Source organism: Ornithodoros turicata, unplaced genomic scaffold, assembly GCF_037126465.1.
Source record: "Ornithodoros turicata isolate Travis unplaced genomic scaffold, ASM3712646v1 ctg00000829.1, whole genome shotgun sequence".
In the NCBI taxonomy this organism is placed as follows: domain Eukaryota; kingdom Metazoa; phylum Arthropoda; class Arachnida; order Ixodida; family Argasidae; genus Ornithodoros; species Ornithodoros turicata.
Window position 1 is genome coordinate 1335226 of NW_026999402.1, and position 27378 is coordinate 1362603.

Below are 27378 nucleotides of genomic sequence, written 5' to 3' on the forward strand. Positions count from 1 at the left end.
GGAAAATTTCAAAAATAATTAAACAAACATACCATGTAAGATGTTTTACCGTATTACAGTTTTTCAGGGTTTTTGTTCCTGTGACCCATCTCGAGAAGGCAATCACTCGAACTGTGACAATCACTTTCAACAGGTCAAAAGGGGAAGCTGAATCGGGGGTTAAGTAGGGAGAAAAGGATCGGTATGAATGGAAGGCATAAGGTCACTGGTCAGTGTTCTGTGGGTAATATTTGCAAAGGGTGGACCACAACGTCTGTTATCGGTGTCATGTCATTTTTCACCCAAAACAGGAACAGTAAGTCAAGCAACCAAAGTGAAGGAGTACATTCAGTAAGGGTCTTACAGGCTTTCTTTAAGTTTTCCCCTTTTTATGGGTATGTATATATATAGGGCGTTTCTGACATACGATGTCATAAAATTCTGTCTAAAAATCTACTTGTCTGAACATTATCAATGCTATGTATCTCAAGGGGGAGATACTACCATTATTCTGAGCACTTTTATCAAATTTAATTTCCGAGAAATTTAATTTTCCCAACTGAACTTCAAAATGTGCCAAGACACATTTTTTTGTTTTGTTTACAGAAACAGAAAGCGCACGCGGGAACCCCATTCACTACTACAAAGGTAATCACCAGAAAAAGAACTGCGAAACCGATAACGGCATCATTGTTGCAACGCGAAGTTATCTGAAAGAAGAGGGAGAAAGAAACAGGCGACTGTCTTCCTTCTGCCGCATCTTGCATTATATTGACCACGACCTACTAGATTATAACGACCGTATCATAATAGGCAACCCCTATGAGGAGCCCGTCTGCACGATCCACTAGGGGCGCTACTCATCGGCCCGCGACATCTGCATCATGATTGGACAATGGAACTTTGAATTTTGAACACTCAGAAGGTGACGTACGACTACCGTAGCAGACGACAGCAACAGCTCCTATTTAAATGCGTAGAATGATGATGATGATGATCAACTTTAGAAAGTAGCATCTCCAGTGGGACATGCACCGCGTCTACAAAAATACTAAGGTAAGCTAAAGTACAAAGTATTGCAGAAATTTAGGAAGCGGTAACCATGCCGATGAGTAGCGCCACCGCTAGCTTCCAAATGCGGCACTGGGAAGAGGTGGTCTTGACGTGGAACTGATGTGGAAATGATGTGGAAATGATGTGGAACTGAGCTTGGTTGCCAATTTGCGCTCTTCGAAAGGACGGCTTCCGCAATTTTTTTCCGGCTATTACCTTTGTAGTAGTGAATATATTTTGTGCTAGAATGAGGTAAATCCTGCGGGCACTTTGTTTCCGTGAATAGTAATAAAAATATGAGGCTGACTTGACAAATTTTTTAGCTCAATTGGGAAAATTCAATTTCTCGTGAATTAAACTGACAAAAGTGCTCGGAAGTAATGGAAAAATATTCCCTGCAATAAATAGCGTTGATCCCTGTTCAGACAAGTAGATTTTTAAATCTAATTTTATGATACGTCAGGTGAAACACCATATATACATTTCTTTTTCTTTCTTTTTTTTTTTTTCATTTCACCTCCATGGTTTGCTATTGACTTTCTTAACCAACGTTACTACATCCTACATAATTTCTTGCACAGTGCTTCGTTCAAAGGCTCTTATCTGTTACAACATCCCAGGTGAACGCTTTCTGCGAATCTGTGAAGTTTTTCCTCTCTACTGCTCTTCTGCTTGGAAAGCAGCTTAAAGACTTTTTTAAAATCAAGCAGTCAGAACATAATTTTTTTTATGAATCTTACATCCCTGTGTGTGACATGACTTTGTAACTTACTAATTGTTCCCACGATGACGAGCTTTCCAATCAAAAGTAACAGATCTGTCACCTTATCGAGAACAACAACTCTGCAAAGCATACACAAACATGTTACCACAGTACTCCAGCAGTGTAGAAGAAGTGCAAGATGTGTTGAAATACTTGAAAGCACACACTGAAACACTAACCTGACTGCATTTCTCATGAGCAGCATAAAAGCATCTTTTGCTGACGCGCAGAAGTTTTTGCCATAGATGGCTATCTGAAAACGTCATCAAACGTCACAAACGCCATCACGACACAAGAATGGCAACAGGTAAGTTACAATTTCAATGAGACATCACGTACCATAATGTATGCATTTTTGTTAAGGAACTTTATGAACTTCTCCAAACACCAGAAACAACACTTGCAGCACCTGAAAAACAAACACTTCTTCTGAGCTAAGTAACGTAAGAAGAAAAAAAAGTGTCCTCGAACGGTCCAGTGACTTGAACTGCTACCAACACTACTTACGTTTGCTAGAAGGCAAGGACGTGATGAGAGAGAACTCGAGACTGGGAGAAGAGCATGGTGCAAGATAAACGCAACATGATCTCAAAAGTTCTCTTTGATATCATGTTATCATCATGTGATGATCACATCATCATGATCATCATGATCTTTGATGACATGTTATCATCATCATCATGATATTATCATGTTATCATGTTTGTCTTGCTTCCCCCCTCCCTTGAGTTGTACCACTGTCTTGCTGTTTTGTACATAGTTGCTCAAACTTGCAAAAAGTGTGTCTCACAAAAGTACCGTAATTTCACGCGTATAAGCCGCATCGCAGATAAGCCGCAGGACCCATTTCTAGGAACGTTTTGAAAATTTTCGGGCAGATAAGCCACACTCGCAGATAAGCCGCGGGCTATACGATGCGAATGATATGTGCCGCAAAGGAGACCATAGGGGAGGCTATAAACACTGTTGGCCATACTCCGAGGTGCACAACCTCATGGTGCACAACAACGGAGGTCAGTTCTAGTGTTCTACCAGGATCGGATTGTGCCCTTGTTGCGTATTTTTCATGGATCGACGGGTCAGTGGCCTTCCAAAAGACATGGATCACTGTCGCCACTTTCGTTAGGCACCAGGAAGGTCAGTTTACTCAAGTGTGGACACGCCCCCTGTTACGCATTTTTCGTGCAACGGCAGGGCGGTGCTGTTCCATAGGTACTGAAAGCGCTTTCGATCGAACCGTGGTATGGGAAAAATACCAACGAAAAATAGTCATCAGATAAGCCGCACCGGTGGATAAGCCGCAGAGCGCCCACGAGAAAAAAAATCGTGCATAAGCCGCGGCCAATACGCGTGAAATTACGGCACTTCCTCGCAGACATATCAGAATCACAGTCCTGTAAACTGGCTGCTGACAACGTAGCTCCAGGTAATTAGTCTCCGTCTGGCATATGTCGAATTGTACAAGGGGACTTACCATAGTAAACACTTTGTGCATTGGTTGTCGTATTTCTTGAGCTTGGCATCTATGTATTCCAGGACTAAACGAATGCACCGCACTATGGTCAGGATGAGGGAACCAAAGGCTACGGATCCCAAGTGGTACCTACGTAGATAGCATAGCAGTGGTTATGGACAGCCCATGATTAACGTCATCCAACGTCACAAACATCTTGACCACAGTGACTTTTTCGGATTCATTGCCTTTCTCGGATTCGGGGGGTAAAAATCGGGCACTATGTTTAAATCTGTAATTCGGGGAGCAATTGGGCGATAATCGTGCCTTCAGGTGTTTTGTTTCTCCTCTTGTCTATTAAGTCCTTTCCTTTTTCTTTTTTTTTCTTTTCTTGTTCTTTTTTCTTTTTTTTTTTAGGGGGGGGCGGGGAGGTGACCTACCAGCACTAATCCTCGAAGGCATAGACACACAAGGGTGTATCTGGGACTGAAGGTGACCCATATTCTTACATGTGTTACACGCGGCAACCTTCGTTCGTCTTCAGTGGAAACGTCACTTGAGGGTTTCATAATGAATGGAATTCGGGGAAAAAAGTGGGTTTAACCCGAATTGGTCAGGGGTCAGTTCGGAGAGGGGGGGAACAACCGGGCAGAATCGGGTTTAACCCGAAAAAGTCACTCCCCTACCCATAATGCATTGTGCACAGTGCTCACCTAAGCGTAAGGCATATTCCATTGAGCACAGCGAAGAAAGGCACGTCTTGGGGCTTTCTGAAAGCCCAGTAGTAGGAAGCAAAGGCAGCAGCCAGTGCCACCTGGCCTAAACCAACCACAAAGAACATGCCCCATATGAGGCCGATGAAATTGTAGATCTGCGCACGTGACAGGTGCTCATTGACGACATATTGGGTGAACTGGCATCGAAGATTCCTTGCACTTTCACCCACTGATGCGAGCGTGCCATTGAATTCCTAATGAAGCGAAAAGTTAGTGGTATAGAATGTGATACGACAACGCTGCGAAAGTGTGGTTCCTGGTATACTTACAGGCTTAGGGCAGACCGTGGTAGTTATGTTGCGTGATTCCGCATCTCTTAACCTGTAGTCTGCTTTTCCGCTTGATGCTAAGTAACTGCCATGTAATGTTAAGGAACAAAATGATTTCTGCGACACTTGGTCTCTTCTGGCACTCTGCTATCACTAACGTCCGAGCCGTTCCAACGCGGGGGGTGCTGGACCAAGGTCCCGGAACCTTATCTGGGCTTGGAGGGGTGGGGCGGCGCATTGCCTGATAATTGCCTAATCCTGGCTAATTCGCGAATTATTGATCCTGCGAATTTAACCACCTGTACAATATTGAAAGGTACTTATGCAGAGTATTTATATAGTACCTCTTTTCAACAAAGTATTTTGTATTTTTATTTATAAATAGCACTGAAAAATCCGTCCTCGGACTATGGGGTTATCCCTGGCTTTTCTGGTAGACTTTCCAGGTGAATGTGGTCTTAATCAGTGACCAAAAATTTTGATGAGATTCTTCCGAGCGAGATTCAAACCGCATTAGAAAGCAGCAGTCTTCTGCAGCATCACGGTGAGATCGTATCACTGATGTGCATGTTTCACTGTGAGTGTCTTTCCGTGCATTTTTGTGGTTGACAGCAGACTGCATCAGAGGAGGGAAAAACATGTCATGCAACAGATAGTGGTTTGAGAAGAAGTATTATACTATACATTTCTAATCATGAAGCCAGAACACTGTACGTGCGCAGGAAACAATCTGGTACTCTCGTTATGCAGTGTGTTGCTTGTAAAGGTAGATGTACCAATACTCGTGTACGCGGAACAGTGCAAAGTGTGTAACATCCAAACCAATCAAAGGATACACTGCTACAGATCCCCAGAAGGCCAATACGAGGACGTGAAGTAGATAAGGAAGCAACGGGAAGAAAAGCGCTGACGGCATCAGTGCCACAGCCCTGAAAATAGGAGGGCCAACAATATTCTCCGCTGTTGTGGTTGCACGAGGTTTTTTTTTTTATGAACACACAATATTACCACGAGGAAGCACATTACACAGTAATGCTCCAGCATAATGACTTACAGGGCTGTTGTGAGGATAATAAATAATGCGGATTAAAATTACATGTCATTCAAAGGAGAGTGAATATCAACGTGACTCACTTGCTTGCCTCTTTGATGAGAGCTATGGCAATAATAATGCGAGCTCGGAGGAATATGAGAGTCAGCAGAAGGATAACGAGCAGCGTTACGGAGATGATCCCTGTATAAAAGTGACAAGGTATTTAATTTCTCCATGCAAGATAGACAGTGTTAGTTGACCGCTGAGAACGTCGCCATTTCTACATTACAAGTTTAAAAGTAACGTTGTTTTGCTTTTGATTGTCTCTTAGTGTTATAGAAAAATTTCAGACTCGTGAGTTTATGTACTTCCTGTGGTCGATGAACAACATGTTAAATTAATTAAATTTTAAGCAGCATAGTATATACTGATATGTTTCCTCCTGAAAGTGAGCTATTATTTAATTTGTTTTTAAATAACAAAAGATATCAAATTCTACTGAAAAGTGATTTTAAGCAGCAGTATTTTCCCCCCCTCCTGGCTTTTTAAACACTCTTTTAAAAAGATTCGAGATTCGTAAGATTCATAGATTCACAGCACTTTCCTTAGATTTGGATTCAGATTCTGGAAATTCTATATGCTTCCCGTGTCTGCTCAGAATCTCGGGTGTTGATAGGGTGCGGTAGAACGCAGTAGCCTACCGGGCTCCCATTGGCTGTCTACCAATGCTCGCTAATCAGAGTTTAACATGCGTATTAGTAAAGTTATACAATTTCTCCCTACCGAAATTGCTTGGTCCCTGGCCCAATCCAGCCCAGCAACGCTCTGCGCTCAAAGCTCTTCTGACATTTCTGGACACCATCGGACTTCGATCGTTATTGTGAAGGGGCTCGTTATTTTATTCCCCCCCATTCCACCCAGCAATGGGGTAGAGTATCGCCCGTTGCGATGGAACTCCCCACTCTCCAAGGCCGAAAATAAAGTTGTTGTTGTTGTTTTATACAATTTCTTACCAAGAATCAGCCAGGTCTTCTTGTTAGCAGAGTATGTCCGAAGATTTTCTCGGAATGAGAGTGAGATTTCATAATTGGGCTTCAACTCCGTATCTGGTGTGCTTCTCAGCTGAACGTACATGCTGAAGCAATAGTACGTCCCTGTGCAGGGTAATACTTATCTTAAAACTGTCCGTGCCAGCATTTTAAAGGGCATCAACAAATGAGAGAACGTTTGACTTACCAAATGAGAATACTACAATGAGGCACAGAATACTGAGCCAAATCATGATCCCTGCGATCCATCTCATCAACAGAATCCAGATGAAAGCCACGAGCATGGCGACCACTAAGCCACTGAAACAGCAACGGTAAATTTCTGTCGATGTACATGTACTGTATAAGCACTGTCCAATTTTTTTTCTTTTTTTTGTGTGTGTGTGTGCAATGCCTCTCTCAGATTTGGGGACGAGAGTACAGTACTTGTCATTGGGCATGCTGCTTTAAAGGAAACCTTTGCTCCCTAGTATTGAAGTAAATATAGTAAAACCTCCAAAGTTGGACACCTCTCTACCTAGGATAACTCCCTATGTCGGACGAGATTTTGTTGCACTCGCAGGCTCCTATTGAAACTACATGGGACTACATGGGAAACTACTCTATGTCGGACACCTCCCTATCCCAGAAGTAGGATAGGGTTTATTCTGCTAAGTCAGACAGAGCCCTAGCCAGATTATCTCAATCTCAGCCCGTCTTTGCACCGAAAAGACCAAAATGAGCCAGTGCCCTTGACTTTCACCTTTTTTTTTCTCTCCTACACTGGTCTCAGCATTTTGTGACATACGATAGTTTTTGGAGTCCAAAAAGGGGCACTATCAGTTTACACTGTAACTATTCTTTAGTGGAAGCACTTGTCTTCGGTTTGTCTAGAGCCTTTGAACGTGCATTGCACCAGGACAATCACAAGTGGGCTGTCACTTCAGAGACAAGGCCTTGCGCGTAATTCCATGTGGGTTTAAGCCCTCAAGCAAGCAGCACGGTGCTCGAAAAGCTCCAAAGGCAATGCCATTGAGTGGAATCCGCGTGGAATTGAATCTACCAAAATCTGCAGTAATTATCAGCAAAGAGTGGGTACGGAGAGGTACCAAGTACCACTAATGACCAGGAACTGAGGAAGAGGGACGTTTCTGGCAACACAGCCGTGCTCCCTTCCATTTTTTGTTTTCCTTGTAATCTGTAACTCTGACACCTTCCTAAGTAGGACACATTTCGGCTGCACCGCAAGTGTCCATCATAGGGAGGGTTCACTATGTCTGGCAGGAATGTGCCGGACTACTAACAACTCTCCCGCGAGACCTTCCACTCAATGTTATTATTAATTATTATTATTATATTATTATTATTATCAATATTATATGCATAATTTTTCTGCATCATGTTGACAGAGCTACGTATATCTTCTGTTTATCTTTCTCTAAGGTACATTGTAGCACAAAATATACCGGTAAGGTTAGTTCGACAAGTGGGGGAAAAGCTGTGGGGAAAATATGCGTATATTTTGTGATATGTGTGTATATTTTGTTCCGCACTACAGGACAGAGCAAGCAGGAGAATCTCCTCATCAGCTCACGTGATGTTTCTGCAACATTGCACAGGGATGGTCGCATGTGAGCTTTTTGTCTCCCACACCTCCTAATCACATATGCTCCGCAGCCAGATGCGACAAATTCCGCAACCGGGGAGCAACCGAAGGAAATCATTCGCAGAGTTGGGGCAAGGTGAAAGGGAGTGCCTTATAAGTCGTCACAATGTTGTCGCACTGACGTCGCGGATGTGTGTGTCTGCTCAGGAATCAAGCAAAGATCAGAGAGTAAGCTACCCCTTTAAAGAGGTATCAGATATATTTTACTTTTTTTTTAGAAAGTGGACTAGATCATCATCATGACATTTGATATTCAGATTGTTTCCGGGAGGCCCCACCTCTAGCTATTCTACCAGGCCCCCAACTGTATGCTGCGTATGGCATAACTAATAATAAAACTAAATTGAATTGAATTGAATGTCACAAAAGTGTGTGTGCCAAGGACCTTCTAAATAATGGCATTCGGGATCCAAATAACATTAGACGATAATGTAATCTTTCGTGCCCGTGTATAAGTGCTGGTGTAAACTTTTTCAATTCTCAAAAGTAACTGCATGTACAGTATTTGTGCTGGAGCCTTGAAAACTTACCCAAGGATGTAGGGCCATGAAGATTTGAAGTCCTGGAACACGAGCTCTCCAACATCCTTTGCACTTGAAATGCCGGCAAGGACCCTATCAAATACACATACGAAGAATGCCTATTATTATTGCTGCTGCTATATTTGAGTCACTTTCGGAAACGAACCATCAGTACATGTATCGAAAGGATAGCCTTAGGTCGGGATACGCCGATATTTCGAACAGAAACTGTTCTCTGTCATTTTTTGCACAGCAGATATGTGTTTTGTAGCTCTATGGAGTAAATGAATATCAGAAGGAAAAGATACGAAATGAAGTGGATACCCCTGTAATGCAGATTGCTCTACACGGTGCTGTAGCGAGGAAAGCAATGTAAGAGTTGAAAAATATTCCTGTGTGCAGGGTGCACTGCACACTGCCCTACATACTAAAACATGAATATGCTCAGTATATTTATGCAGCCTCAGCTAATGCCACTGGCACTACTCAAACCCACACTTTCATATTAGTGACACAGACACGTACTACGTGGTATTTTCTGTCAACTGACTTTCTATCGACTTGCGTTACTTTCCATCCTGAAACATTTGATAACGGAAGAATATTACGGAATAGAAATGCACAGTTTACTAATCCTGAATGTGAGAAGCATAAATTCAAACATGTTGCGCACAACATAGAGGCACCATCCCCACCACTGTTAACCAATGTCCTGTTTCCATCGCCTCGCTCCGGTAAACGCTTAACTATTGGGGAAAACTAGAAATAGCGACGGTCCAGTCGACTCACTTTGGGGGTGGTCGGTTCCTGTATCGGTTGTCAACAACGCCTGCAAGAACGACAGCTCGAGCACAGTGAAAGAATGCCCGGGAAATCGTTCAGGAAAGTCCCAGATAAGCAGCTTTTTTCACTGCACTTGAGCCATTGTTTTCACGCATGTCGTCAACAAGTGACATTACCGTGCCAGCACACAACCACCCCCGAAGTGCAAATCGACTGGTCCATTGCCGTTTTTGCCGTTCCCCAATAGTCGAGCGCTTATCAGAGTCTGTTTGCATAGAAGTTGAGTATGAGTGTCAGTTGTAAGTGTCAGTAGTGACAGAGTAAGAGTCATTCTTAATAGCCTTGGCTGCACTTCCCGCATGCTAAGTGCACTGTCAAGGCTATTGGGATTGAGTGTGAGCCTCATTCTTAACGTTTATGCAAACGGGCCCAGAGCAACACCACGAAACCGGAAAGCTCTTTAACAGTGCCGCATACTGTACAGTACATGACAATGGGCAACTTCAGAAAATCCCAGAAACGTTAGCGACACCTTGATCTATATGAACTTGCTTATCAGAAAGGTGGAGAAGGTCTCCAAGCTGTTTCAGTGTTTCCTTTCTCAGTTGATTTTCCTAAATGTGAAGGGATTCTTCTCCCTTCCTCAAGACAGTAATCTCCCAGGATGCAACACGTGCACAAGGAGCACTGGGATTTCCTGAAATCGTCTATCTGGGTCAAACAAATTGGATCTATCTGCGTAATAAGGGCACAAAGATCTTGATTTTCAGAAATGTTGATGAAATACACAGGTGCAGCAAGTTTGCGGCACCCTGCAACAAGTCGTCTGACAATAAGCTGACACCAGGCTTATGAACATTATTTCATTCAGAGAGGAGTATGCACATTTCATCGCGACGCCTGACCAAGGTTAGGTCAGGAGAGCCTTTTACGTATTCCATGCGTTACCGCAAGAAAAAGAGGCGGCCACCAATTCGATGAAATGATGTTTGATGAAACTTCCACTTTCGACGTAATGGCGTTCGATTGTAAATGTCATGAAACCATTGAGAGATACCAATATTTATTATGTTGAAGTAAATAAAAAGAAATTACTTAATAAAAATTAATAAGTAGTTTAATAATAAAAATAAAAAAATAATACAATAGGGTTCACACAGATCTAAAGCCAGCAAGAAGCATACCTTTCTTATGTTTTTTTTTTTTTTTAATATCAGCTGAGTGAGCTGGCATTCCTTGCAAAAAGTGTCAAACAGTGTACGCCTGTCCAAGTCCGATAGCGTGTCTATTTTCACTTACACACAAAACAAACTTACTTTACGACGACAGAGTGATTTCTGAAAAAAGGTAGAAATGTAGAAAACAACACTTAAATTAACTTAGATAACATAGGTCGCACGCACAACGATAGCCAAGCGACTCTGCTATGAAAGGAACAACTTTCTGAGCTGCTGCACGCCAAGTGGCAAACAAAAGCATGCCCACACTTTTCCCATTTCTTAAAATTGTGCTTGACTCATCACACCAGTGCTTCCCAAACTGTGTGTCATGACCCCCAGGGAGGGTCGTGACAGGGTCAATGAATGGGGGCAGGGGTCGTGAAGCAGCTGAGGAACTTGAAAGGTAGACGGCAACACTTTCAGCTGAAGTCATTTTCCAGTGTTTCAGTATGGTTTGCAGGAAACTACACCCAACAGTCATCCCTCCTGGCACATGTTTTCATTTGTTTTCTTTTTTCGATGGCTTTTAACCCCAATGACGCGCTCTGACGTCAGTGCCAAATAAGATTTCAGTTGAAAGACGAAAGTCACTGGAAAGGTTAGCCAGCTGTAGGACTCGGACCCACATCTTCTGGATTACCTCTCATGTTCAAGATTTCAGTGTTTTGTGCAATTTTCCGTAACGATTCACGCAGTGATACAACCAGAACGAAAAATTTCTCTGTACGCAACATTTTTTTTTTTAAGGAAAAAATGCTCCTAACATCGACACCAGTGTTCCTGCTCAATTCGCTCTGCAGGGCGAAATGAGGATGAGGAAGAAAATCATCACCTGTGATATGTCATCACGGTAACAAGAGTGACCACGCTCCAATCAGGGCCGGTGCTTTCCGCATTTTTTTTCCTTTTCTTTTTTGTTTCTCTCCCTCTTCTGGAATTGAAACGTCTGCCACAACTGTGCCAGATAGGCTGGGCTAATGTTACGAAAACGTCATTAAGTGTAGACATGTCACCACAACTATGAAAACAGATTTTGTTTTGGGGCTCTTGCACTGCTAGCTCCTTCCAGCTCCAGAACAAGGTATAGCAGGTGAACTTTAAGAGGGGAATACAGGAGATGAACTTTGTAGGCAAGTGCTTATCCTTTTCTTCATCCGTTGAGTTTCTATGATCAGACCACGACCTACTCTATACTAGAGACCTGGACAGCTGGCGCTCCCCTATGGGAGAGACGGGCCATGGGTTAGTTACGTTAGTGACCGCTGCAGGCGCCACATAGCATTATTGGGGAGAGGGAATCTCTCTTGCCACCGTCTTTAGTCTGCTAGGGATACACAGGCTGTTGCTAAGCCCGTTGCTAAGCACGCGCTATTCTCTCTCTTATGCTGCTTCGTCGTTGTCAACACAGCCTACCATACATCGCCGCGGTTTCGACAAGTCACGTGGTAACAAATAGTGCGAGCTAGCGCCAAATCCCATAGCCAAGCGGCGATTGCCAGAACTACTACCCCGGTGCTGGGAGCATTGCGGACGTCCAGGTCTCTAGTATAGTAGTAGGTCGTGGATCAGACCTCTCTGTGTAGTATATTTGTATGCCAGTAACTACTTGGTCGCTTCTTTCTATCCAGTGGGTTTTGTCTAGAATCACTTTCACTAATGCGTTCCTCTGTGAATAGCTGTGGATTAGCTCGAGACGCCTGTGTATGAATGAGCAGGCATGCAGAACACCGGCATTTATCTCCCTTTGGGGACTCGAGGAACATGGATTGGGGGTCAAACCTACCATCTGTGGGCGACTCATTTCCTCTGAGCCCTTTCTTATATTTGTACACATTTCTCTTTGAGCCGTTAATGGGTTTTGGATTTGTAATATCGTTTGCTTGTGACAATTATATAATTCCGGGAACTGTTTTTTATAATTTGCTGGCTTCAGTATTGGAACATTTTGTAGACCTTCTGTAAATGACAAATCCTCGGGGATGAGAAGTGAGAAATTTACATTTCTTTTTTTTTTTTTTTGCTCGTGTTATTTGTGGGCGGAGCCCCGATTTTGAACAAAGAGGCCCGTCGCCCATATTGGATTACCTTTTTCGGACTCTCTCGTCGAAAGCAGTTTTGCTGTATGGAGTTGTACATTTATACGTAGATAAACTTCTTCCGCTGCGACCTGGACCGGCCTAGCTCTCTCTGCGGACTAGATTCACATCGTCGCACCACCACCTTTCACAACTGTCTTCCCTGGGACCCCAAGAAAGGAGTTGACTTCACCTTTGCTACTTTTTTTTTCAAAAGGTTCCCCTCACTGTACTAGCAGGAAGAAGGGCAAGTAATACAATGCTTCTTGCCACGACTTGCATGGGCATGTGACAGGAAACAAAACACTGAATGTCTTACGAGTATAATAGTATGTTTATACTACAGACTTTGCCGATATATTACTGTTTTTTTCTGCACAAGTAGTGCTACACTCCAGTGTGACGGAAGTATCCAGTGCTCGGTGAGGTCTCCCACTTGACGGATTTCGAAGCTCCTTTTCCGGTAACCCTCATAATAAGTCGTCTTGTGCAGTGAGAAGCATGCACAAGTCTTATTTACATATATTTTATAAGCAATGTTGCATTTCACCAATCAGAGACAAGTAGCACACACAAGGACCCAAAGGATTCCTTCGAAGTTACTCAATTTGATTCTACCCCATTTATATCTCGTGTAATGGCAGTATAATTAGTTGGGCCTCAACAAGCAATGAATGTCTCAATGAAGAAATATCTCAAAAGCCTGAAACAGGCATTTTAAGCATGCATGTAATACCGTAATTTCACGCGTATAAGCCGCACCGCAGATAAGCCGCAGGACGCGTTTTTTGGGACGTTTTGAAAATTTTCTGGCAGATAAGCCGCACCCGCAGATAAGCCGCGGGGCAATACGAGACGACTGATTTGTGCGACAAAGGAGACCATAGAGAAGCCCATAAACCCTATGGTCCATACTCCGGGATCGGCACAGTGTACAACAGAGGAGATCAGTTCTGGAATACCAAGATCGGATTGTGCCCTTGTCGGGTGTTTTTCGTGGGCTGATGGGTCAGTGATCTTCCAGAAGACATGAATCACTGTCACCACTTTCCTTAAAGCTGCTTGGGGGAATGCACCAGGAAGATCAATCTACTCGAATGTGGACCCGTCCCTGTTACGCACTGTTCGTGCATCGGCAGGGCAGTGCTGTTCCAGAGACACTGTCGGCCCTTTCGTTAAAATCGGCGTATGGGGAAAATACCAGGAAGAAATAGTCATCAGATAAGCCGCACCGGTGGATAAGCCGCAGGGCGCCCGTGAGAAAAAAAAATTGCGCATAAGCCGCGGCTAATACGCGTGAAAATACGGTACCTTTGTACCGTGAGCATGAAAGCCGGTCAAAGCTACCGAGTTGCGGCAGGTGCGCAATGTGGGTAGTGAATCTCAAGTTTGAGTGTATACAGGTACAAACTTACACAGTCTCACTCATTTACACTTTTGAGCACAAAGTAAAACACTGGTCACAAAAAAATGCTAACTCATGGAGGTCCCTTACTTTGTCCTTTTCTTGAGATCATCTCCACTGAAGGTACCGAGAGGTTTGTTGCTGACCTCATCATGTAGATGTTGTCCGAGCTTAACAGCAGGAAGACATCTTCCGGCCACTGGGATAGAGGGAGAGAGAGTGTAGCACCTAGTTACAACATCTGTGTTTTACGTGCACATGTTTCCATCCATGGCTGCCCTGTGTCTACATTTGATGTCTGTTGCTACTAACCACCCCTCTAGGTTAGAGTGAAGAGAGACATAGGGAGAGGGTAGGTTTTGTTAGGAGCAGAGGGCCACACCACTAAAGTCAAAATTTGCGGATAACATGAGCTCGTAAAGATTGCTTGTTGCCGCCGTAGTGGGGAGCAACTACACAAGCTGACCTCTCCGTATTTTGCTTCACTGTTTAGCCTCACCGTATTCTGTGTTTACGTTTGATCACCATTTTTTTCTTCGTGGCAGTATTATCTGCGTATTGGGACTTTTAGAAACTGTAAGAGCACCTAGCTTTAGACCCATAATTACTATATCAGTCTAATAAACCTCTACCCGAGAAACGTCATCATGACGTTGGTAGACACACCGAAACGAAAACAGATTGGAAGGGGAGAGCTGGGTTCGACGAATGCTGCAGACGAGCTGCCTCCTATTGAAAACAAAGTACGACCGAAGGTCGCGTCCATTTCAGAGACCATCGTAATCCCCTCAAGGCCGTGGCTTTCGGGCGCGACTTTGTTCGCCACTAGCATTGAACGTTGATGACAGAAGTAGAGTCGGTTTTAAACTCTCGTCCCATCACCTGCGTAGGAAACGACCCAGACGAGTTTGATGCTCTGACACCGTCTCACTTTCTTTTGGGCAAAAGAAGTATTGCGCTACCTCCATCGGTCACCTCATCGAACAATGACTGCTCGACCACAAGAAAGGACGAGTTTACGCGTCGGTTGAGATACCGAGAAAAGGTCATGAATGATTTTTGGCAACGCTGGAAGCGAGACTATTTATTGCAACTACGATCAGCTCATCACTTTTCCTCATCCTTTACGACGAAGTTAGCAGTGGGCGATGTTGTCCTCATCGAGAGCAAGTTGCCACGGAACATGTGGAACTTAGGAAGGGTGGTGAAGACGTTCCCTGGGCAAGACGGCACTGTGCGATTATGTGTCGTCAAACACACTAACGGCAAGTTCGTCATGACTGCTGCTCAACGCCTATTTCATCTGGAAGTTTAGAACTCGTCATTCGCCGCGGGAGGATGTGGAATATTTCAATGAAGAGGAAGACGATGAACGAGAACGGCTAGCGCGCACTTTTGATTACGAGCTTTTGGGCATTCTCAGTTTTGGAACTGACCGGTAATAAACGTAGGGATTCAACGCTCTTCAGGTCTCCTATATTTAACAAACGTAGTTCGACTCTACCAAACTCGTGGCGCTGTCGAACATTAAGACGTCATTTGTTTACAAACAGGTAGAGGCCCATTGGTTCCAAGAAACAAGAGGTTCCGGAAAGCGCTCTGCAGGCAACGCTTTGGTGGCCTCCTTCGCACCTACCAAAAAACCTCAAGATTATACTATCGATAACTCTTAGACTATAAATGAAAAAAAAAAAAGTAAGAACAAATGATACAATTTGCAAAAGTCAGGGGCTAACTGTACATTTATTTTGCTTACAAAAGAATCTTTTAAGCACCGTAAGCAGGGTTTCTCATCTTTGGCGATTATAATTCTTGGGGTCTCCCAAATTAATACGAGCGCAAAACCAAGTTTCAATTGGCTTATAACATTGTGAGATAACAGGACAACATCCGTTTGTCACTCATCTTCACCCCACCTCGTGATGCTTAGGAAAATCTTCTGTAAAAATGAGACTCCCCAAGTCTAATCACCTGTTAGATGCACTTGCATTTGTTTTCTCTCGGCTTTTCCCCATCCAGACGATACACGACTTTGACACGACCCGAATGTCAGTTCTAATTATCTGGACGTGAGAGCTATAGAGCTAGATTTCAAATTAATGAGATACTGTACTGCATTTCTCTTTCCCGCAGAACTTGCACTGCAGGTTCATATTCATGCATGCAACCTTTTCATGAATCTGACGAATATAACTTGAAAAAAATGTTGTTTCTTGAAGGAGCCCAGGAAGCCATTCAAAAGATTTTCCCGATTGGGGCGAACTACGAAAGTACGTAACTCGACGTAACAACTCTAACAAACAAAAATTTTCTGTGTGCAGTATTTTTCTTGGCATAAAACGCCCCCCAACACCGATGCGTGCGTTCCCGCTCGACTCGCTCTGCAGGCCGAAACGAGGAGGAGGAGGATTGTGATGTCATCAGTGTTACAAGAGAGACCGCGCACCAATCGGGGCCGGCACTTCTCACACTTTTTCTTCCTTTTTTGTTTCTACTCCCAGTTCTCCGTCTGTGCAGCAGACGACGCTTCTCCAAACAAGCAAACCAGTTAGTGGGTTGTACCACGATGACGTCAAAACGACCCTGGCGGCTAGTTGTGGGCATCGCCACCTTTGCACTTGGTCGTGATTTTCAAACTCGAATTCCGCTATACGTATGCATCTGTCGAGTGAATCACTTCGCATGGTGCATTTTGGCAGACAGGTTACCGGCTTCATTTGAAAAAATGGTCGTGACTGAAGCACTTTCTGTGCTCCTTTAAGCTCATTGCTTAGAATTTATCATGTTTGAGTCAAGTTTGACAATCTGATGTAGCCTACGCCACATTTATGCAGTTCGGCCCATGACAAGAAGTGCACGTGTCCGGGACAAAATGTAATGTGACGTCATTTACAACCAGTGAAGCTTAGTCTAGAAACACTTGTTTATTTACTGGAGTCTGAATCAACTCACCACTGCCACTCGTGATGTAGTAGTCGGCACACAATTCATTACGGACCAGATCGTCCAAGGAACGCTAAAAACAAAAGAGCGATTGTTTGTGTTACTCCGGAGAACTCCCATTTATTTCTCTAGAATACTTTGTGTCGTCAAATAAATAATGGACACTTTGCACAATATTTATGCTACTTCACTAAGCCGGACTGGGGAACTCCAAAATTACGTACCCTCAACTGCTAGCTCGTCAAAAGTGTGATAGTGTGAAAATAAAAGTCTACAGTGTACCGATTTGTCCATGGGGTCTACGCCGTACTGACAGATGAGTTTCTGTCTGACAACATCTTCACTGACTGGCCGAGTCTCCAAGCTCGTGTAAAGGCCCACAGAAAATGTTGAATTTGGGCACGTCTCTACGCACACCTGCAATTGAAAAATGTATTTTTTTTGCATTAGTTCAGCCAATGCCTCCTATATTTCTGTAATGCCTGGCAAGACAGTCGCTCCCCAGCGCCACTTTTTGCAGAGGTGCCGCTAGTTCCCAAGGGTCGCGAGAACTGTCGTCTGCTATCGGTCCGTCGTTTTTCGAATTGTTTCGATTTTTTTTTCAAATTTTTTTAAATTGAAGTGCTTCTTGCCGCAACGCGAGGCTAAATTCTGCCTGCGGACTGCAGCTACAGCTGCTGCGTGCGTATCACGTGGTGCGTATCCTATGGATTTGGCGCCACCTGACTGAGGCCCCCCATATACTAATGCGGACGTATGCGAAGAACGGTGAGCCCGCTGACTTGACAGGCATAGAGATACAGAAGGCATTGGTTCAGCATGGAACTCGGGCACTCATATGGGAGTCGACCTCCTTTAGGAAGCCTACCCAGCTGACACCCAAGATGAAAGTTTCGAGGGATATCCTAAGAAGTGCATGTTTCATGCAAATGTTCATGAAAATTACATTTTAAATCAAAAATGAAAATAAAAATCTGAGTGATCATGAAAATCCTGTAAAAATTGGCCTCACAATGTCACAACACGGAATTCCCGACACCCTGCCCGACCTCTGGGGGGGGACGTTGTGCCCTGGCCTTCTCCGGCAGATTGAAAACTCTCTGCCTATGAATGGGGCAATAAAGTGTAAAAATTTTTCCTCACGGAATGAAATGCTACTGCCTTGATAGCAGTACAAAATGGAATCAAATACGAAATCCAAAATGGAATCAAAAATCAAATGGAATATAGGCTTCTCATCTCAAACTTGTGCCGCATACTTCCCACGTTTGTTGCCACATTGCGTTCGGAATCGTATATTTATTAGACGAAAAGGATGGGCTCTGGAGCCACTGATATGGTGTTGTGAAATGCAAAAGCGTAAAATAATGGTTAGCATGTCGGAAGCACAATGAGCACTCCAGGCGCATGCAGATGGTGCCGCACGCATAGGCAGACTTTCATGTGCTCTTTGTAACGAAGACATATAACACATGGTGTACTTAATACATGGTGGGGTACTGAAAAGCCCTTGGCACTGCCCACTTCTTAAGATATGAGTGCTGTTCCATCACTTCAGTCTCGTCAAATTAATAATTGCGTTTTACATCGATCCAGAATAACTTGGGACAAAGTGTTGCAAAGTAATAGTTTGCACATCTGTATGTGGTGAAGCATGCATTCATTTTTCTTTTTTTGTCGATTATGAGAACCATAGCTATAACCATTTAGTAATATCTCTCGTGAGTGCGATTTGGACATTTTTGCGTACTTTGGATCTTTTGTCTCTACTATTGCGACTCTAGTTTGAATTTGTCTTAAAGGGACTATGAAACGACTTTTTTCTTCGTTTCGTTCGAAAGAAGACATTTTTCTGAGTCTAGAACCGAAATTTTACTTTCGTCGCGCGAGCGGATTTCTCGGGAGCGAATTTAAACGGAGCGGCGAAGGGAGGACAGCTGGCGCCGCGCCGTGACGAGCTGCCGAGCGGAGACACAACGGGTAACTTGACGCGACCACGGCCGGCTCAGCAACACGTCATCGTGACGTGTTGCCGAGCCGAGGAATCCCGCGTATGCGTTCATCGGGAGTGGAAATCTCCATGACAGCAGCTTTCGCGCGATCGGCAGATTTCGGCAGTGGCGGCAGCCACAGCGCGAGCTCGCGGCATTACTTGCCATTGTGCAACACCGGTGACGTAACGGGGAACCGAAGAGCGTTCCGTACAGTTACACCATCGGCAGGGAAATATGCGCGGGAGAGGAGGAACGCGGAAGAGACATTTCCAGCGCGCGCTCCTCGCAGAGTGGAGCGATTTCGTCCGGAAAAATTTGTGGCATATTAGTTTCTCTGCGGGAAGAACAGTTTCCATCGAAAAAAAGTATGAGGGTTCGGGAAATTTCATAGTCCCTTTAAGTTTAATATGTTGCGTTTGCTCACTTACCACTAATTCAGACCCTGTATATCAGTATATCTCCTATGTTCCAGATGTCCCACCATTACCTTTACTAGTTTCTATTATGTTGTTGGTTGTGTTTCAACCACGTGGTTTCAACTTGGGGTGAACCATCACCTAGGCGTTCATGGGCACCATGCTACACGTGTGGAACTTTCGACCGTCACCTCGGTGCTGTCGCGAACTTCCTGTTTTTGAGACCGAACACGCCGTATGGCCTGATATTTGTCGAGCTTAAGAGAAGCACAGAAGTCATTTTTAACACCCAGTTTTCTTCCTATAAAGCTGTTAAGTAGGCCAGTAAGATGCACCATGCGAAGTAATTTACACCACAGAGTCATAATTATCGAAGAAATTGTATTTAAAATACGCCGCAAAAAGCGACCGTGCGCAACGGTGGTGAAGAGCAGTACCAGCCTGTGATCTGCCTGGAACCTCGCGCTGACGCTATAAGGAGAACGCTCGCTGATTGGCCTAGAGAAATGTTGTCTGCTACTCCGCTGTCGTCTGCTACTCGGCTGTTCGGGGTTCTGATAAAGCCTTTCTCCTTGCTCGGTAATGCTTCGGCCGCTCCTTCTATCCCAATTCTCCGGGAAAACTGGCAAAACAGGTTTACGGCGGCAAAGGGACAAGGCGCTATCCCCCACTGACCGGCGAACCAGAACGAGTCTCCTTATGCCGTCATCGGTGACGTGCCATCACACCTCCTCATCCTCGTTATAGCTGGAGTGGCGAGTTAAGGGTGGAGGCGCGGAGCTATGTTTATGTGAGCTTTTTCAGGGAAACAAATTGCGCACATCAAAACCTTTCGCGCTATCTGGTATAATGACACACACACTTTCATCAGATGTCTTCATCTGAAATTTTTTTGGATGGCCCTCTGTACTCCTTTAAGAGAAGCAGAAATTGTCACCCACCGTAAATTCCAAGGCAATGTATCTCGTACTGGCGATTTACCTGAGGTGTGTTGCATATGAACGCAGGCAGTATGTCTCCAGGTTTGTATGCCCGCTCCAGACATTTCTTGATGTCAAAAAAGAAGAGGTGCTTTCTGTCCCTAAATGCAGAAAGCAATCATTGAGTGTTTATATCTCTCTTTCTTTTCACCCTTGCACGGCTGTGCGTCAGGGAGAGAGGAAGAGAGAGGTATCGATCACTCACTCCACAGGTGTTCTGCCACAGATGTTGCCCTGGCTGTCAGTTGGAAAGATAAGTCGTTCTGGATCACCATACTTGAACGCTGCAATTGGGCAAAGAGCATGTTTCCCAACTTCAGAGCAAGGAATATACGTGATTGCCCAACTGGAATCTCTATGTGCACGTATTCTCTTACGCAGAAGTTTAAACTTCAGATTTCTTGTTTCCGTGCGCTGTTAGGAGAAAAGTATAACGCAACACAAATGGAAAGTGCACATGAGTTTATCTTGTAGAGGTACTAAAGGGCAAAAATTTCTCCTTGCAGAATGAAAAATACTGACTGTTACCTTGGCATTGACACAACAGAACAGGATTTTATCCATTGCATTATTTGTTATATGTGAACGAAAGAGACCAAAGGTGCGTTCTTTTTGGAAGCTCTGCACCCGTGCTGCACCGGTTCTTAAGTAGATGCGAGGTGCAAACACAGTTCCGGACCAGTTGCACTTATGCGACACCCCCAGATCCTAAACAGAATTAAGTGCAGACCGTGTCGTCTGCTACAGAGCGTTTTCTTGTGTGTGGTAGCATGGCAGTGTTGTAATAATTCGTAAGTTCGTAAGCGGGTGTTGGGAGATTCTTGCTCCTTACAGTGTCCTCTTTTATCGGAGCAAATGCTCCCAATAATGCCCTAATAATTGTTTAAACACATGAAATGTTCTGCTTCAGACTGACAAGTGATAATTTAATTCAGTTAATGCGAAAAGTTGGGTGAGTTGGTACATATTCACGCATATATTGTTGGTGGCACGATACAGCGTAACAACAAGGACAAGGAGGAGTCAGACAAACACAGGCGCTGACTAATAACTAAACAACAAAAGCGCGTAGTGGGGGAAGAGAGAGAGGGAAATCGAATGTATAAACTGACGTTTTGATGGACTGACTGATGATGATCGCCCAACTGCCCCCACAAACTGTGCGAACAAGAAACATGACAATATTTTAAAAGCACACATAAAATCTTGCTTGATGTCACAAGTAAATACTCCCCATCTCGAATGACTTCCTCGCCATGATCCGACAACACTGGGCCGAGCCACCAATGGAATGCTGTCTGCCATCTTGTCGTCTGTTCCCCTGCACCCTTCCGTTGCATGACCAGGATACGTTGCGCAAAAAAATCGAGAACTATAGTGCAGAACTAGGTAAGCACTTCCCCAAAAGAATGGGGACGTGCAGTTGCAGTGCGAGTGCATGACAAAAACAATGAGATTGTGTTGCACTCCTTGGAACTAGTTCAGGAGGTGCAGCTAAAAGGAACGCAGCTTGAATTTACGTATTCCTTCTCTTTCCCAAGAAGCCCAACCTTGCGGAAGGGCCTCGGATTGGTCTCCTCAAGCGACCTCCCGTGTGATTGGACTGGTCGTTAGCGAAGACCAACGAGAGCATGCTTTGCACTGTCGATCTTCTTGAGAAGGAGAGCGAGAGGGATTGCGGTCTCTCTTTTTTTTCGCTTATACTAAATCGTGAACGATGCAATGGATGAATCAATTCTCTACTGCGTTGTTGTCAAGGTAACAGCACCTTTCATTCACACAAGAGAAATTTTTGCACTTTAGTGCCTCTTCAACTTGTCTAAGGCACTAACTAAAGTGCATTAAAGGCACTAAAGGCATTATATGTGAATGTCGTTAATGGGTCTCATGCAGCCATTAGCTTACCAAAAAATGCTACAATGGCCCAACCAATCAGGAAGAAGATGAAAATAAACAGGCAGAGGATGTCCGTACAGCTCCTGAAAGAAAAAAGGCGGGGGGGATATTGCTTTTTGTGTAATTGTTGGGCATAACTTTAACCCAGACCTGCCAAGTCTCCTGATTTACCCAGGATTCTCCCATTTGCACAGTTGTACGACTGAGGAACAAGTCTCCCCCCCAAAGAATGCCATTTTGCCCCTGCACCTATCGAAGAACCTACTTTTGGTCTGGCCACATATACGTAAACCTCAATCTAATCTCAGCACAACTGCAAATGCCGTCACTTTCGAGACTGTTCCGTTAGTAATAGATGATGAGAGCTAAGAGTCGGTTCGTGTCCAGGCATAACTGCTCGGTTCCAGTTCTGCTCAGGTAGGACACACATATCATATATACGAACTGGTTCAAGATGCTCTGAACCGGTTCATTGCGCAAGGTATATGCCCTAAAGTACACGGTCTGAAAGTTCCTAAAGCCTTATTTCTCTTTGCACGTCCTCACGACAGTGAATATCACCAGCAATTTTATATTATTACAAACTCTGATGTATACCCAACCCAGCAAACCATTAATATCCCTGGGACATCCCTACAAGGTCGCGAACGTCCTGAATATCTCGACATCCATAGGATATCTATGGGATATCGCACAATTTCATTGCGTTTTGAGCTTACTCCAGTAAACAACAGATGTCCCTGGTATGTTGGAAGAATATCGCGCTCTGGATGTTTGAATGTCCCCTGACAAGCAGCCTGCAGATCCTAGGGATGTCTATGGGAGATCCAGGAAATATTTGTTTGTCCTTGTAGAGACGGTAACCTGAATTAAAAACACAGTAGTCGATAGGAAGGGATGTCAGAAATGTTGTTGGGTATACTGTGGGTTGATGCAGAAACACAGGAATTGCGAAGATACATCCTCGGCACCGTTCCAAATGGTTTACGCCACGCCACCCCTAACGAACGTGTGTGTAATGATTTGTATTTCAGTATATGTTCCATCCAGCTCGCAAATAGAGGTTACTGCCCAAGTGGTCCAAGTGAGGTGGGCAGGGCTCGGCACTTATGCTGGCGTGTCCCTCGGTGTTGCTGTACTGTGGTGAATCCTGTTAGGCTGAGGTAATGTTTTGTTCCCAATAGTATCAAATGCACTCTTAAAAATGAACTTCACCACATAGCACGCTCCTAGCCAACCACCATCACGAATGACAACGTTCTCGCCCCTGATTTGTTGAAAACGGGAGGAAGAGCCTATTTTGTGCCGTGCATAATGGGAACAAAATAGGCTCCTCCTCCCGTTTTCAACAAATCTAGGGCGAGAACGTTGTCATTCGGGATGATGGTTGGCTATAGGAGCGTGCTATGTGGTGAAGTTCATTTTTAAGAGTGTGGGTTAAAACATACAATAAATATTATTTGCAGGTGCACAGTTGCAGTGGTCTCTACGCATTCTACAAACACTAAATATCTGATGCACAAAACTGTTAAAAGCAAAATATGTTCGATATTCGTAATCTCCCGTATATATCCAAATATCCGTGACAGACGTCGCAGGGACTTTCACTGGATCTACAAACATGGCAGAAATGCTAGTCGCTGGGATATCGCATGGATGTAAAACAGACCTGTGGCAAACTCCACTGGATATCCAAACGGCCCGGGCGAGATACCTTACGGATATTTCCTGGATGTATCTGGTTTGCTGGGAAATGGCCGTCACCTTTGGACTTTACAAACGATTCAGGTATGAGCTTCCCTATCCTTCCAACCTGCGTACCGCAAAGCTGTGACAAGAACTCTTGTCTACAGGAAAACGAAACTACAGAGTGCAGTTGCCCAACGTCTCCATCGATGCGGGCATCCAGCTATGCATTTCTGCTTGTATTGGAGACTCGGGCTCAGGTTGCAAAAAATGTCGCATGAACCAGTCGCTTTCGGAACAGGCTGAGGCACTTAAGGTGGGTAAGACGAAAAACGGCCAGTCTCAAACTCTCAATGCTTTGAAACTGGTTTTAAAAATGGTAACCTAAATTTTCTAAATCGGTTTGGTTCAGGCAAAAAAATAACGGTTCTTTCCTGTTTTCGGTTCCGATTCCAGTTCGGTTTGATGCTCTGGCTTTAACTACACGTAACACCACACTATCGTACATTTTTGCATAATTCTACGTAGCTTACCTGTTTTTAACTGGTCCCTTGAACGTTGGGTCAAACTTGCGTGGTTCTCCTGAAATGAAAATAGTTGAAATTATGAAAAAAGCTTACTAAACATGGAAATTTCTATTTTATCATGAAAATTATATTTATTATTATCAGTTCCACGCAAGTTATGTTTTGGGGAGTAAACTTTCTTAGGGATGGGTGTGTTTCGATACTCGTTGTTGTAATGTGTAACTCGCAGTTGCAGAATAGCTTTAGGTGCATAAGAAGACAGGAAAAAAGAAAATACAGTATAGGTAACAAATATTAAAAAATAAAAAAAAACCTATAGTTTGTGACAACATAAGTCATACATTTGACCCCCTCCCCCCCCCCTCCCGCACGCACGCACGCACGCGCGCTAATGTAGTGCGGCGCCATCAAGCGGGAACTGGGGTACAGTGCTCTGGGGAGAGAGAGAGAGAGAGCCGGCACTACATCACGAAGCGGGGGCGTCGTGCAAAGGCTGGTAGCCAATCGCAGGAGCCTTCCACGGAAGAGCAGGCGGTGGCGGTTAAGCTTTCACTGACTATACACCCTTTGTGCTTACTATAAGGTAAAACCTTTTCATTGTTTAAATATCAACACAGTACTCCAATGGTAGCCGCTGCTCTGATCCTGATGTCAAACATTATGTTTAGTAAATATTACAAGCTGTGGACGAGCTCAATATTGCTCGTGTGCCAGTTTACTGTAAGCAATATCACAGAATAAAGACATATGATACGTTTGGAAAACAGATTAGTACACGCAGGACAGATAGTACATATAGTCTGCTACAAAGGCATATTTTATTATTGAAAATTACATGTTGCAGCAAAAACAACTGCATGTTGCAGATGGTGGTTGTCCTATATGATTTGCTAGGAGAACCGACGTTTAGCTTAAAAGCATGCTTTGTGGGAGGGTGTCCTTTGAATAGATGCGCAGAACGGATCCCGGCAAGGCTAGCCCAGGGGCGGATACAGGCCCCCCCCCCCCCCGAGACATACCTCTACCCCCCATTCCGGCAGAGTTTCCTGCCGCACGGCGAATTTTCCTGCTACATGGCGACCCCCCCCCCGTCTTCTCTCTTTTCTTTAGTGCCCCCCCCCCCCCCGAGGATGTTCCCTGGATCCGCCCCTGGGCTAGCCTCACCTCTTCAAAGCCTGTGAGTAACTTAAACTCGGTAAAGAAAAGGGTGGAGTGCAGCAGCAGCACGAAACGGTAATACAGTATCAGCAATGATACAAAAAGCTGTTTCAGCCTAACCGCTTATAACGATATTGACAAGAACACGAAATCCGATCATTATATCAGAGTATCGAATTATGTCAGAAAATCGATCACGTCAACAGTAAAAGTATAGAACGCCACTGAAGAGGGTTGTTTCTTGAAGGCAAGAAAACATATTTTGTCTAGCGCTGAAACAGCTTTGTATCACATTCCATGAAAGTTTTTCCAACAACACAACAACTGATAGTGAAGGCTCCGCGTCCACTAATTGCTTGCCTTATCAGTACTAAAGTTGTCCGTGAGAGAGCGCCTCATCCACGGGTAATTTATAATTCATCGATACGGGTTTTAATGCCGACCTCAGCAGCCTTCCAGCGCACGTTTCGAAGGCACGGCACTTCGCGATGAGGTTTTGCGCCAGTACAAAATCCGGCAAGCACGGGCGCAACTTTATTTCCATCAGCAGACACCATCGTTGCACGTTGTCCACCTTCGAGATAACGCAGCTAACGGAGATCGCTCCGTACTGTAGAATGTGTTGGTTGCGCACAGCAACTCAGAAAAGAAGAAAACTTGAGGGCTATAGGGAACGACGTGAAGAGGGAGCAATCTCCGTCACGTCTCGCGGGCCGTGTCGCGCGCGCTGCAAGGCGTGCGTCTGATCCCGATAACTCCGATACTACGATCCTGTCGGTTATGCGCTGTTACACACCGCGCTCGCACTCAATTATCCTAAGGCTATTGGTACTTCCCACGGTGGTTCTTCCTCGTATCCGCGAGTTTATAGTATATCGTACGCTACAGTCGCTACACCATTGCGCAGATCCAACAAAACCAAAGGCGACAGCGTCGTGGATACCGCTAGGGGACTGCCGATGAGCATCCATGTGGGACATATCGTTTCGATTTATGCACCGATAGCTCCCCTAGCGGTACTTGAACACAACTCTCCTACGTGCACCACGTTGCCCTTTCACGTACACCCTATTGTCCACCATGTTGCCCTATTCTGATGCACGGAAGCCGACGTTTTCGTTGTTCCGTTTATTTTTTAAGCTGGGTATGGCTTCCACAATTTTTCTACAGATTTCGCACGCATAAATGCGCCGTCGTGCGCCACTGGAAGTTCCTCGGCTAAGTAGACAACGAGTTACATGTAAAAATGCGGGTCATGTTTTTCTGCACACACCCTGTATATGGGCGGCGCCAGGATTTTTTCAGGGGGTGGGGGGGTCACGGTAAGGGATCAGCATATTGTTCTGCGCGTCAACTGTGCGTCTTGGCTCAGAAACCCTACGTTTCTGGAACGTAGAGTGAAAATAAAGAATCGCAATTTGTGATTGCGTTGCGACCGCAATGTGTACTTGCTGAAGGTACATGTACGTATATGGTGGGCGGCGTTGGCTGTGTCCGTAGCAGACGCATTCTCAGTGGGACCTCACGGCTGCACGCTCTGATGATGCAAAAAAAATGAACTTCACCGTATAGCACGCTCCTAGCCAACCATCACCTCGAATGATATCGTTACCTGCCCTGATTTGTTGAAAACGGGAGGCGTACGCCTCTTTTGTGACACTTATGCTGTTCATAATTGTCACAAGAAAAGGCGCACGCCTACCGTTTTCAACAAATCAGGGCAGATAACGATATCATTCGAGATTATGGTTGGC

The 27378-nt window shown here is 44.6% G+C and overlaps 1 protein-coding gene across 4 annotated transcripts in view; it reads right to left on the minus strand.

Annotated features, from left to right (window-relative positions):
- The window catches only part of LOC135375124 (choline transporter-like protein 2), a 64403-nt gene that overhangs the window by 6301 nt on the left and 30724 nt on the right, over nucleotides 1-27378 (minus strand). For 3 of the 4 annotated variants that reach the window (XM_064607836.1, XM_064607839.1, XM_064607838.1), the window contains 19 exons: nucleotides 24473-24521; nucleotides 22263-22336; nucleotides 20563-20641; nucleotides 20359-20458; nucleotides 17250-17384; nucleotides 16977-17040; nucleotides 14115-14223; nucleotides 10641-10661; nucleotides 8551-8634; nucleotides 6563-6675; nucleotides 6340-6480; nucleotides 5428-5527; nucleotides 5130-5222; nucleotides 4294-4378; nucleotides 3962-4218; nucleotides 3270-3398; nucleotides 2135-2204; nucleotides 1975-2048; nucleotides 1805-1875 (listed from right to left, as the gene is read on the minus strand). In XM_064607836.1, coding sequence (XP_064463906.1) covers nucleotides 1805-1875; nucleotides 1975-2048; nucleotides 2135-2204; nucleotides 3270-3398; nucleotides 3962-4218; nucleotides 4294-4378; nucleotides 5130-5222; nucleotides 5428-5527; nucleotides 6340-6480; nucleotides 6563-6675; nucleotides 8551-8634; nucleotides 10641-10661; nucleotides 14115-14223; nucleotides 16977-17040; nucleotides 17250-17384; nucleotides 20359-20458; nucleotides 20563-20641; nucleotides 22263-22336; nucleotides 24473-24521 — 1848 coding nt within the window. The remainder of the gene's footprint in view (nucleotides 1-1804; nucleotides 1876-1974; nucleotides 2049-2134; nucleotides 2205-3269; nucleotides 3399-3961; nucleotides 4219-4293; nucleotides 4379-5129; nucleotides 5223-5427; nucleotides 5528-6339; nucleotides 6481-6562; nucleotides 6676-8550; nucleotides 8635-10640; nucleotides 10662-14114; nucleotides 14224-16976; nucleotides 17041-17249; nucleotides 17385-20358; nucleotides 20459-20562; nucleotides 20642-22262; nucleotides 22337-24472; nucleotides 24522-27378) is intronic. The other variant, XM_064607837.1, reaches the window with a different exon arrangement.